General features: G+C 42.0%; 3 protein-coding genes across 3 annotated transcripts in view; 2 read left to right on the top strand and 1 right to left on the bottom strand.

Annotated features, from left to right (window-relative positions):
- Positions 1-1,382: 1,382 nt before the first annotated feature.
- Positions 1,383-4,640, top strand: LOC107195095 (tubulin glycylase 3A-like). Its single transcript, XM_015584872.1, has 8 exons — positions 1,383-1,721; positions 1,814-1,925; positions 2,150-2,361; positions 2,563-2,970; positions 3,130-3,337; positions 3,420-3,510; positions 3,817-4,014; positions 4,376-4,640. The coding sequence occupies exons 1-8, from the start codon at positions 1,383-1,385 to the stop codon at positions 4,638-4,640; spliced, it is 1,833 nt and encodes a 610-aa protein (XP_015440358.1).
- Positions 4,641-5,238: 598 nt separating this feature from the next.
- Positions 5,239-5,601, top strand: LOC107195122 (putative mediator of RNA polymerase II transcription subunit 21). Its single transcript, XM_015584899.1, has one exon. The coding sequence runs from the start codon at positions 5,239-5,241 to the stop codon at positions 5,599-5,601; it is 363 nt and encodes a 120-aa protein (XP_015440385.1).
- Positions 5,602-6,803: 1,202 nt separating this feature from the next.
- The window catches only part of LOC107195094 (cell adhesion molecule 4-like), a 77,076-nt gene continuing 72,105 nt past the window's right edge, over positions 6,804-11,774 (bottom strand). The window contains exons 3-6 of the mRNA XM_015584871.1: positions 10,743-10,953; positions 9,433-9,560; positions 8,084-8,252; positions 6,804-7,120 (exon numbers count right to left, since the gene is read on the bottom strand). Coding sequence (XP_015440357.1) covers positions 7,014-7,120; positions 8,084-8,252; positions 9,433-9,560; positions 10,743-10,953 — 615 coding nt within the window. The 3' untranslated portion in view covers positions 6,804-7,013. The remainder of the gene's footprint in view (positions 7,121-8,083; positions 8,253-9,432; positions 9,561-10,742; positions 10,954-11,774) is intronic.

Raw genomic sequence — 11,774 nt, 5'->3', positions numbered from 1 at the left:
CTCCAGGAATCACGGTAACCCGACATCAATGAAGAAGCCTCTGATCAAACCTTGCAGACAGACAAAACTTCGGTAAAACGTTCGCTGTAGAAACTTGTAAAAGTGTATGACCAGACAAATTCTCGCAAGTTTCCGCGAAACATTTCCATCCACGGCAGAAAAGTCTCAGATGCCGCTGTTTTATGAACGATGAAATCAAGTTCGTATTTTCAGAACTGTTCACCGCTACAACTATGGCAAGTATTTATCTGAATGTTTTTTAGGAAACAGCCTGATTACTTGTTCTTACGGAAACGGATAAACTAACATATTCTCCAGAAATGAGAAAAGTTAAATTTTAAAACCAGACTTACTTACTCCATCTAAAAGTTCAGAAACATATTAAACGTACATCTGTGCATGAAATTCTACGTTTGCATAGACACTAATATTTCTGTTTTAGCGGGGATCCAATATGATAGAATATGATATGGAACTGAATGAAAGTGAAACCATTATTATCCTGTTCCGTGACACATAACAGTTGCTTTGACAAATTCTGTACATCGATTTAATCATGAATGTTGTTCATGAATGAAAGGTCGTACAAATTTTTTCGTCATATTAATCTGATCCTTTTTATCATCGATAAACATGAGTTTTCTCAAAGTTCGTTACATAAAAGGTTAATTACTCAGGAGATTAAGCTTGTCAGACAATAAGGCGAGTAGGTTAAACAAGCGGGTTGATCGATTTAGCTTTTCCTGGTTCATCCATTAGGCGTTCAAAGTGTAAGAACATCGATAAATATTTGCATCGTCCAAAGTGTCTCGTCTAATCCATGTTCGCTTTTGTGTACACGTTTCTCTTCTGAAAAACGTTACATCAATTTCCTCATTTCTCATTTGTTCATTCTACGCGCAGGCAGTCCCGTCTGAATATTTTTAACATTATTTTGAACATAGATACATTGTGTACCTGTGTTTTTTTTCTTTCTGGTCTATAGACGCGAAGCAAATAATTCTAAGCAATTAAGGTCGATCTTGTCATTTATCCAGGAATTGACGTAAGACACTTCGACGAAGTCGACAAATTACTGTATATTTCGTGCGGGTCAACTGAAATCTAACTATGGATTCACCGCACGATCCAAGGTACGTGTACACGAATGAGTAAAATGTAATTCTCGGAATAGATTACGCGAAGCGCTGTGATTCTCGATCGCTGTGTGCTCGCCGTATGATCGAGTGTTCGCCGCTCAGAAACAAGAACAAAACTTCATAGGTATCGGGTAATAAATTCGAACGTTTCATCTTCATCGGTCAAGGGACATTAAGACCGCGAGGGATCCAATGACAACGGATACCACGAATGAAGATAAAACCAACCGATCCTGCTGCAAAATGACTCCTTTGATGAGCCTGGAGAAAAAGGAGAGCCCCGTGAATCCGTACAATCGATCCGAATGGGCGAAAATAAACTCGAAATGGCCACTCCCGGATACGGATGACAATGAGATCAGCGCTGTTAATAGTCTGCCCCAACTCGACTGCGGTGCATTCCCCAAATCGTACATGGACACGTGTAGCTGTTGCCCTCACGAGACCTTTGACAAGCACGGCACAGACACTATCATCAACTACAGAAACATTGTCCTCAAGGACGAAGGTTGTTGCAAAGCACATTGGTTGAGGAAAGAATGTTATCAAAGAATTAAGACCAGGGTGAACAAAGCGGTTAAGGTACAGCGAGAGTTCTGTTTCGTATTCTACAGAAAAATCAAACATCTTTCAGACATTTTAAATGCTTCAAAGAACGTACTAACGCTTTTCAGAGACACAAAATTTTTTTAATACGCGGCGAGTTACCGAAATTGAAAGAAGCTTTGGAGAGGAGAGGTTGGGTACAGAAATATGAAGCCACAAAAACAAGAACTCTGCCTTACGGTTAGTTTCCTTACCGCCTTTAATTAAATTTCTCTCTCTTCCTGGGTCTCTTTTTAATTAAACATTAACCGCGTGAACACCGGTAAAATGTCTAAATAAAATGAAGCTTCTCACCGCCATGAACTTTTATAATAATGTAAAAACCGACATTTTTTCGAAACTTTGAACTGGCCGCTAGAAATGCCGTCTGTAGTTTCTTTTACGAACCTCTGTTCGATGTTTAGGTAGTGTGGCCAGCTTAGAGGCAAGATCATTGGGCGATCTGACCCTAGCGGATGGAACTTTAAACGAGAAAGCGGTGATTTTCGCTTTATTACGTCACAAATCGCCAGATTTTATATGGGACTGCCGAAACGACTTTGTCGACTGGCACCGTGGCCTGAGTAGTAATACCCTCCTGAACAGATACCAAAAACCGTCCGTTTACACTTCCAAGGTTAACGCTCTTTATGCTCTTCTAAAGATAGAATAAGAAATCGAAGCACGAACAAAAAAAGAAAAGTTACTGTAAAATGCACGATTGAAATTGCTGGGTATTCCATAATTTGTGGTGATATCGTTGCTTTATGTTTCGAGTGTTCGTTAATTGTAATCGGTGAAAGGTAGGTAATGCGATCGCGATTACGAATAATTGTAGTTAGGAATGGCCCGTGTACTGGAAGAAGCGCACTGGTTGTACGAGAGTGACGTGGCGAGCGTGTTGTTCCCTCGGAGTTACAACCTCAGCAGAGAGCCGAAAGCTTTTCTCGAGGATTTTCGACTAACCGCTGCTGCTGGCCTGTTGAAGTGGTTCGTACAAAGAATGCAAGATGACCAGGAGACGGGGGACCTGGGACAACGTACGATTCCAATGAGTCGACTGGAATTCGCTATAAAACGCTGCGAGGAATTTACTGCCTGCGCGAACCACCAAAACATAGATGAAGACTTTGTCGCCGAGCTTCCGGACGAAGAATGGAATTCCTTTTTAGACGATTACACGACAGCAGTTCACGACGGTGGTGGAATCGAGTACACGTCGGAGAAAACTCTAGAACATTTACAAGTATGTTTACGAGTAGCACTCTTTTCCTTTTCCGAATGAAACTTTGAAAAGCGCGTTTCTCTTTTCCGATGGGTGTTGCCTTCTTTACAATCGCGAATGTACTAATTCGATCAATAGCGTAACATAGCTGCTTTTGTCGGGTACGATTCTATTTTGTAGAGGTATTACGAAATAGCAACGTCAACATTGTTGAAGCTGAAGGAAGTCGATCCGCAGTACGAGTTGAATGGAATGCGAAACATGTGGATCCTGAAACCGAGCGAACTCTGTTGCGGTACCGGGATAAGCATATCCCACAGCTTAAAGGACATATTCCGGAAGGTAAAAGGCAGACCGAAGGATTACTTTATCGTCCAGAAATATATCGGTATGTGTTTTGAAATTTCAACTATTTCATTGCGAATCAGTCCTTTTCGATTAACGTCAATACAGCGTTCTTTCCTATTCAGAGCGTCCTTTATTGATTCACGATACAAAGTTCGACATAAGGCAATGGTATTTGGTCACCAGCACGTTCCCGTTGACGATATGGTTGTTCAAGTTAGTTTTATTCTACCTACAGGGAATCACGTTGTCACCGCGCGGTGAACTTTGAAAAATCGGAGAAATACTTGCAGCTTCGGTAACGAAACAAAACCAGAGGAAATTGAGATAAAAATAATCCGTTTAGGGATAAATATGACGAAAAAGCGTGTAGATATATCGGTGTTCGCAAAGTGATTCTTTTAAAAGCAATTCACCGTGGAAATACGCTTTCGAATTTTTCCCGAAAGTATTTCTTCGGTAGAGATTCGGCTAGATTCCATCAGAGAATTTCCTTGATCCTTTTTCATCCTTTTCCATCAGGGAGGGTCTACTTCGGTTCAGCTCGAAGCCCTACACTTTCTCAACTTATCACGAAGCGATTCATATCTGCAATACCGCTATTCAGGAGAAGTACGACGAGGAGAGGAGAAGAAGGAGGAAACGTGGGTATTCGGAGGAAGTCGTAAAATCGGTTCGCGATCAAGGATGGGACTGCGAGAAGCTGAACGAATATTTAAAGTAATCGCTCGACCGGTCTGCTCGTTATATGAGAAGTTTCGGTTATCCGTTCGTTACACTCGATAGCCCATGGGGATGAATCTCAAGATTGATAGGTCCGGTGCGCAAATATGCTCAGGATCCGTGAGCTTCCTCCTCGGTTGCTGTCTACCATTCCCTCCACTATATTTTCAACATCGATAACAGATTTTTCTTACCTGTTCTTCCCTCCGCGTGTCATTTAAATGTGCAGATTTCTCTGGGACAACACTGTATATGTATACAATTATTGTCTCATATTATCGTATACGTATACCGTATTTATGATGTTCGCGAGAATGCGTTTGCAACGATCTACGTCGCAATCTTCCATTTTTTCTAGACAAATCGGCCTCGAGGGTGAACCGTATTACGATCTGATCTACCCGAAAATGGCAGAAGCGATAGTTTTAACGATGCTGGCTTCCCAGGAACACATGGACAGAAGACGGTGTAGTTTCGAGCTATACGGAGCTGATTTTGTCGTGATGGAGGACCTTTCCGTTTGGTTGATCGAGATCAACACGAATCCCCGGATGCACCCGCCCAGCTCGAGAATTACCAAGCGCCTCTATTCCAGTGTCCTCCAGAGCTTGGTTAAAGGTTAGCAAACTACGGTCTATAGGGAATCACAGACAGAAGGAAGTTATCAGGAACCGCGACTGCGGGAGAAAGTTTCGGGGTGAATAGAGGTCGGGACAAGACAACGAATAGTACGTTCTGTAATGTTTCCTTCGGAATATTCGAACAAGCTTTTGAGATCGTCTAGTATCGACTGCTGTGGCTTTCCGGTCTCTGATTAAACAACTTTGCTGGCTGGCAATACGAATCGAGCGGGCAACCTTCGACTCTTTCGGTCGGGACACTCCCACCGAAATGACCTTAATTTCCTTTGATCGAATCTAGGTCGAATGGGATGCTTTCGCGGTCTCTTCTTATCATTAGACACATAGGGACGTTACTTTTACCGTACACGAATCGTACGAAATCGTTCAGTCATCAGTCATATATATTTTATTGATCCTTCACAGATATTGTTCCGTAAACAAAACAAAAAGCAAATACATGTACGTACACGTAAATTCTCGTATAGGACTGCCAATCACGGTAACTCTTTAATAATAGTTGATAATAGTTGAAGGGAAAAGAGAAACGGAGCAAATCTTACGTTATTGGTGCTTCGATTTTCAATTTCTTCCAGTGGTAATGGACGTGCCGATGAACTCGGCAGCCGATACAGGTGGATTCAGTCTCGTATACAAGCAAAGTATACCCGACTTTCGACCTTACCTTGGCCCTTGCCTCTTCGTGTTCGGCAAGTCGATAACGCTGCAAGAATATCCACGAAAACGGGAGAAAAAGAAGGGCAAGGTGAACAGTTGGACCAAACCGCAACAGCAACAGCAACAAAAGCAACAGCAACAGCAACAGCAGCAGGTGCAGCAGCAACAGCAGCAACAGCAACATCGTGCTTGGACTGCTCCACCTATGATTCCACGCTTGAGAGAGCCACAAATAGTTGATTTCATCGACTACTTGAATACCGCCCGTTGCACCGCAGCTAACTGATGCGCGAGCGCACGACCTCTTGTTACCGTCGGTGCAATCAATCAACCAGTGCCGGTCGATAGTTGGTAAACTAAAATGCGGTGATTCGATAAAACGTACTCAGTCGAGCTGATACGCACGAGACCATTGCGCTTTAGTCGGTAAACAACGAGCAAATAGCAAACATAATTTGCACACCTCTGAACACTGAAAAGACTCCATTCTCCCACGGTCTTGATTCTCGGAAGCTGTTTCAACTGGACGATCTCTTCCGTACAATCGCAAGTAATTGAGAAAGAAAAGAAAAAAACAAACGGATGTCCTTCCTTGCTGCAGGTAACAGAGCTCCGCGATCCGTATTACATATTTTCAATTCGGTAATCGTCTGTTCGCGCTCTGTTGAAGAATGGAAAATTTTGTTTCAACCCGACCGAGTTTGTTACGGTTCAAGAATATCCGGGTTCGCATTTTCGCGCGAGTTTAGTGGTTCCCACAGGTCGGCGTAGCGAGCACGTAGCTATCCAGGAAAAGTCAGTTGCACCGTGGCGTAATTAATGGCCGCTAGATAGACAAAGTAATTAACGTTGTCATTAGCCGGTGCCGTCGCTGCGTCGACGCTTCTTTCGGTAACTTCCTGCCAGAAATACTAGCTGAATGTGCTCGCGACAGTTGAAGAAGAGAATCCACTTTTCGCGCAGAGTCTTTTATCCCGTTCTTGACACGACGGGAGCAAATGGTGCATCGAGGTAAACCGTTATGTATATGAACCGTGGTAAATTTTCAAGGGGGAACAGTAAAATCTTTTTTTTTTCTCGCGAACTCGTATTTTGGGTAAAATATTCTGTCGCTCGAAGCTCGCGGTATTTTCTTGCCAAAAAGTGCAGTGGAAGTCGACGACATAATATTCTCTCCTAAAAAATTCAAACAGATTTGTTGTTGTACACAGAATTTACAGATGAATTGAAATAGAACGGCGTGAATGTAAAGAAAATATAATATAAATATAAATGAAAGTCTAAAAACTTTGTTTAGAGAAAAATAGTACAACACTGATTGTGAAACAAACAAAAAAAGACCCCAAAGATAAAGACAATCGTTTTATTGATATGTACATACAATAAATTTATTTACAAATAATACAATAAATTTAGACGTCATAAGTTATTCGTTCTTGATAATATATCTTAACAAAATACTACGCTCTTATCGATTATTGTGCCGTGCTGATATTCGAAAACTCTTTTGGTCACGGAAATTCAATGTAAATGTAGGTAATATTCGGTTTTACCCTGCACAAATATTTACCCAAAGAACGTTAACGATCATTGGCGATGCGATCGTTTAAAATCGCCTTGCAATATCGTGTCGGGTATGTACGTGTCCTTTCTTTTTCTGTCTTCTTTTTTTCTTGCGAGCTTTTCTTTTTTTTCCCCTTATATAAATATTACGTTTAATATTATTAAAATTATAAAACAGATCGGCCATGCTCTGGCGTACGACGAACTTCCGTCCCCATGATGCATCGCAGCCGGATGTTCCTCTGTAACAGAAATTGTTCACCTCGAATCGTGTACATATAAGTACAAATTTTTCGATCGATAGAGGTCGCCCGATTTGTCTGTGCCGTACGGTGTTCGGTTGGCGGTATCGCGAGAGTGGAGGTAGGACCATGGCGATTCGAACAATTAAGAGAAAGAACGTGCAAACAGACGTTACCGAGCGGATCAGTCAGGTCGATGACGGTGATAAATTACCGGCGTGCACGACGTGTCGCATCGATCTGCATTCGCGTCAACTAAGGCCGTACACGCCATTGTACCGGGCAATTAACGCTTGAAGTTGATAAATAACATACCGGAAACTCGGCTTAACTTATTTCAAATTATCGTGAAATCCACGCGTCCGCTTTCAGTCCGTGATAACGTGTCAACGTGTGCACTCTGATAATTTACAGGCTAAGGACGAAACAATTATTTCGACGGTAGTTAGGTAGGTGGTTGTTTGCTCCTTTCGGTGTAGGACACGAACAAAGCCGAGCTTATCCGAAACAACGTTATTCTAGAAGTTACTTGGTGTAACGTCATCCCTACGCTGTAGTCTTTTCATTTTCAAAAAGTTCCCACGAACGGGTACCTACTGCGCGAATTCGAAACGAAAATGATGAATTCGCGGTTACATCGTGACTGAAACGATCATTAAATTACACGCTGATTTACCGTTCGCCGAAACGATGTCGCCTCGCTATTGAAAGTGGTAAACCGTGTCAAACTGAAGTTTGCCCGACGTTGGCTTTCAACGAATTGATATACACGCGGGACGAGTAGATCGATTCGAACCGACACGACGTCGCATCGCACCTGTACTCGTGCGCGTTCCTCGCCAAGAAGGATGCTTGCAAAGTATTTATCGAGAAGTCAATTAATGCAATGGACGTTGGCACGCTCCTATTCGATAAACGATAGGTAAACGAAGAAATGTCTGCGAAATATGTCACGACACTGACCGTTAACAACGTGCACCTTGATGCTGCTGGGATTCGCGTTGCTTGGCTCGCATGTGTAGATCCCAGAGTCGCTCGGTACGGCTTTCTGGATCATTAACCGGCTAGTCGTTTCGGGTCCTTTCTCCGTCACCAAGCTGATACCGCCGCGTGGCGAGTCAAAATTAATTACCTGGATGAACAGATAAAATTACTTTTACACATTTGCGTTCGCTGAATTCAAGCTCGGAGCGACCACTAACGTTATTCATCCTTACAAAAAGAAGTGCAGGATTCGCGATGGTTGGTTACACGAAACGCATTAGAGACACCGTTTGGTCTCAAAGAAACTAAGTCCTCGAATTATTCGCTCGTTCGAAGCAAAAGATATTTACGAACGTAGGTACACTCTTGTACCTCTTACTTCGTCAAGATAAACGACACGTAATCGACGATCATTCTAAAAAATCTAAGAACCGAAGGCATCGAGAGGAACAGATTCCAAATGGTTTCAATTTATTTTCCAGATTACGTCTGGATTGCTTTTACGCTTCTCGAAAGAATTGCATTTGCTTTTCGCTTACAAATTGCAATCGCACTTTGCAGGAAAAACTTCGAAACCGAGATAAAACTGGACTATCTTCTCTTCTTAATTGAGCGCGCGCATTCTTCGACGTTGAGATATTGTTATTCGACCAGCAAAAAGAGAATGAAATTTGTGACGGGAAGAGTTACAAGGAAAAGTATTTTAAGGGGGTTGGAATCCAAGAGCTTTGTAAAAGGCGATTCTTCTATTCTTATGCCTTTCAGTCGAAACTCTTGTGTATTCCGTCGAATACCTGTGGCATGCGTGTACAGTTATAAAGCAAAATATTGGATCTACAACTACGTCACACATTTCGGATCGCAATCACTCCCCCAGAAGGCACCACACGGCTGCTTTCTCATATTCTCGTGGAAACCGTGCACTCGTTGTTGCTTCGTGCGAAGACAAAAGGTATTTTGCTTGAAGGTTCGCAAGAAGAATGGTAAAAAGACAGGTGTAGTGTATGCGAGCCGTATATTCCCTTTGAACGGGCACAGAGAAACTTTCAGAGAACGTAAAATGAACGGCGAATAGCCAGCCAGCCAGCCAGCTTGCCGTGCTAACTCGGACATTAACTGCGCACTACATATTATACTCACCTACGTATTATCGAGTTACGTCCTTTTCTCTTTGAAAAATTCTGAACGCACGACGACGGGAGATTGGAAACGGTGTAAAAATGATTTTACAATTCTATTATACGATCGAGCGTTCGACTTACTCGAACCTATTAACCATCGAGTTACCACTTACAATTAGAGAACGTCCGATTTATGGAAGCATTTACCTCTGTGTTGTGACTCCATATCATCATGGGCGGTGGTTCTGGAGCATACTTCACCACGCAAGTCAGGTTAATGGTGCTACCCTTGTTGACGAACAGATCGGGAGCTCCAATAATAATAGTAATTGGCTCTAAAACAGGGAATTTGAAATACATAAGTACATATCAATTCGTACTTCGTTTCGTTCACGACACTTTCTGTATCATGCATACTTTTATATGCTCGAGCGATTTATCGTTTAATTCTGTTTAATTAATTGTATACACTTTTGTTCTCATTTTTGCAAAGGTGTCCATCTTGCTTCCAATACATTCCAATCGAGAATTAACATTTTGACTGTACGTTGTATAATGCGTCAGGTCGCAACGAGAATGTAATATGTATGTAGAATGTAGTAGGGGACCGACATGATATTAACAATACTATTTAAATGGCTGATATTTTTATCGCGCGGCGAAATATGGAAGCAAGCGTTGGCTAAAGTTTTCAGGTCAAGTCAGTACGATAAGATCCTCTCATTTAATAGTGTGGCCCGGTTAGGATATCACAGCAGTCATTAACGGTATACCTACCTGCCAGGATATACGAGCTCGCAGTACCTGGCCTGGTTTCACCTGGTTTGTATACCCACATGAAATCTTTCTACGGATTTCATACGTATCCTCGATTAACCTTTTTCACGCAGCACTACGAGACATCCCGAAATATGCATGTCTTGAACTGAATTTCATACACACTGATCAGAAATGTGCTAGCAAACGTTTCGCTCACTTTTTCCTCTTTCTTGACGATCGTTTCAAACGCTTCTCCCAAAACTAACTGGTTCCAGAATATATTATCTATCGATAAGTATCTTGTCATGAGATAGAATATCGTTTAGTTTACCAGGTACAAGGTACATATATTACCATTTGACATGAATAATTTAGAGTATATAGTAACAGACTAACGTATCAGAATTGCCGAAATAATTGACCTATATACTTCACAGTTCATTAAATCGGCCAGATATTGGCGTTAAATGTGTGCCCGGATATATCGCGGTACTTTGACATTTATGATGCCTCCGAGGTGCATGTCAACTTTCCAAGTGAATAATGATACTCATCCTATCGAAACAAATTCTCTTGTGATTTATCGTTCAATTTCCAGAGGAATTGGTCGGCGGATCAATGAAAAGAATAATTCAATAAACGGCAATGAAATCAAGCAGCGACTACGTTGTGAAATAAACAGATAAATTTGCAATGAAACGATACTTGGTTGTCGTGCAAAACGAAACTTGTATATTTAGCTTGTACGCTATACTTACCGACTATCGTTAGATAAACAGGATGGCCGATAGGCGGTGTTGTTGATATTTGGCACTCATAAATCCCGGAGTCTTTGCGCTGAGGATAACGTATCCTCAGCGTCCACTCTTCGGTGTGTGGAAAGTGCTGAGCTTCGAAACGTTGGTCGCTCGTGTACGTGTAACGACCAACCGTTAGTAAGTGTATGTCTCGGTGCCTTACCCAGGAAACCTACGGCAAAACACGAACGTTGCTTAGATTTTCTCGAAACGGGAATCCACATGACTCGAAAAAACTACATACATACATATGTATATCATACATCTATCGTATTGGCTTAAATCTGCCAGAATTCGGTTTTCTTTCTCAACATTGTACCGGTGTTGAAACGGATAAATTGTATCGCATTGCATAAATCGATAACTTCAACAGCATCTCAAATAATTATCCAAGTACGATGGTTCAACAATCTCTGTCGTGAATTTTAGCAGACGATTCGCAGTCAAAATAAAAATTCACCACGGGGCGTGTTATCTCGTCTCCGTTTTATTCGCGGATTTTGGAGCACGGTGGCAAAAGTAGGTCGGTTTCATTGGTCGTGGCAATTTTTGCGGTTACTCGATCGGACAAATGCCTCTCGATAGAATCGATGAAAAACTTGATACCCGAATCGCGCGCACCGCGCACCCCGCGTGTCGAGTTAATTCCGAGGCCAACAGGCTGAGCCCTCGTACGTATTTAAATCAATAATCTACTGACAATATCAATGAACCGAGAACGTAATTCTGTGGAGTGCATTCGCTTCGAGTTACATTTACATCCGATTGACCTTAATTGTCGTTTAAAGAACGATCAGGACGCTGCTGGGATGATAATCGGGAAAATCGCGCACGATTTTATATATGTACCTTTTATTCGTTTATCGGAGTGATATGAAAGAACAGGGATTGAAAATCGAGAGCCACTTTGGATCAAAAACTAATTCGTTCGGCGTAATGAGTAGATGGGAAATGTGGAACGTATTTCGTTTGGTAATACAAATGAATTGTACG

Source organism: Dufourea novaeangliae, unplaced genomic scaffold, assembly GCF_001272555.1.
Source record: "Dufourea novaeangliae isolate 0120121106 unplaced genomic scaffold, ASM127255v1 scaffold49, whole genome shotgun sequence".
Taxonomy (NCBI): Eukaryota; Metazoa; Arthropoda; class Insecta; order Hymenoptera; family Halictidae; genus Dufourea; species Dufourea novaeangliae.
Note: the sequence above shows the minus strand (reverse complement) of the source record. Positions and strands in the feature narration are given on the sequence as shown.

What these genes read in the sequence shown, in the direction of transcription:
- LOC107195095 (XM_015584872.1), top strand. Translation starts at nt 1,383, where the DNA reads ATGACTCCTTTGATGAGCCTGGAGAAAAAGGAGAGCCCCGTGAATCCG. An exon ending in CGTCCGTTTACACTTCCAAG is followed by an intron (nt 2,362 to 2,562) that starts GTTAACGCTCTT and finishes GAATAATTGTAG; the next exon opens with TTAGGAATGGCCCGTGTACT. An exon ending in TTGACGATATGGTTGTTCAA is followed by an intron (nt 3,511 to 3,816) that starts GTTAGTTTTATT and finishes CTTTTCCATCAG; the next exon opens with GGAGGGTCTACTTCGGTTCA.
- LOC107195122 (XM_015584899.1), top strand. Translation starts at nt 5,239, where the DNA reads ATGGACGTGCCGATGAACTCGGCAGCCGATACAGGTGGATTCAGTCTC.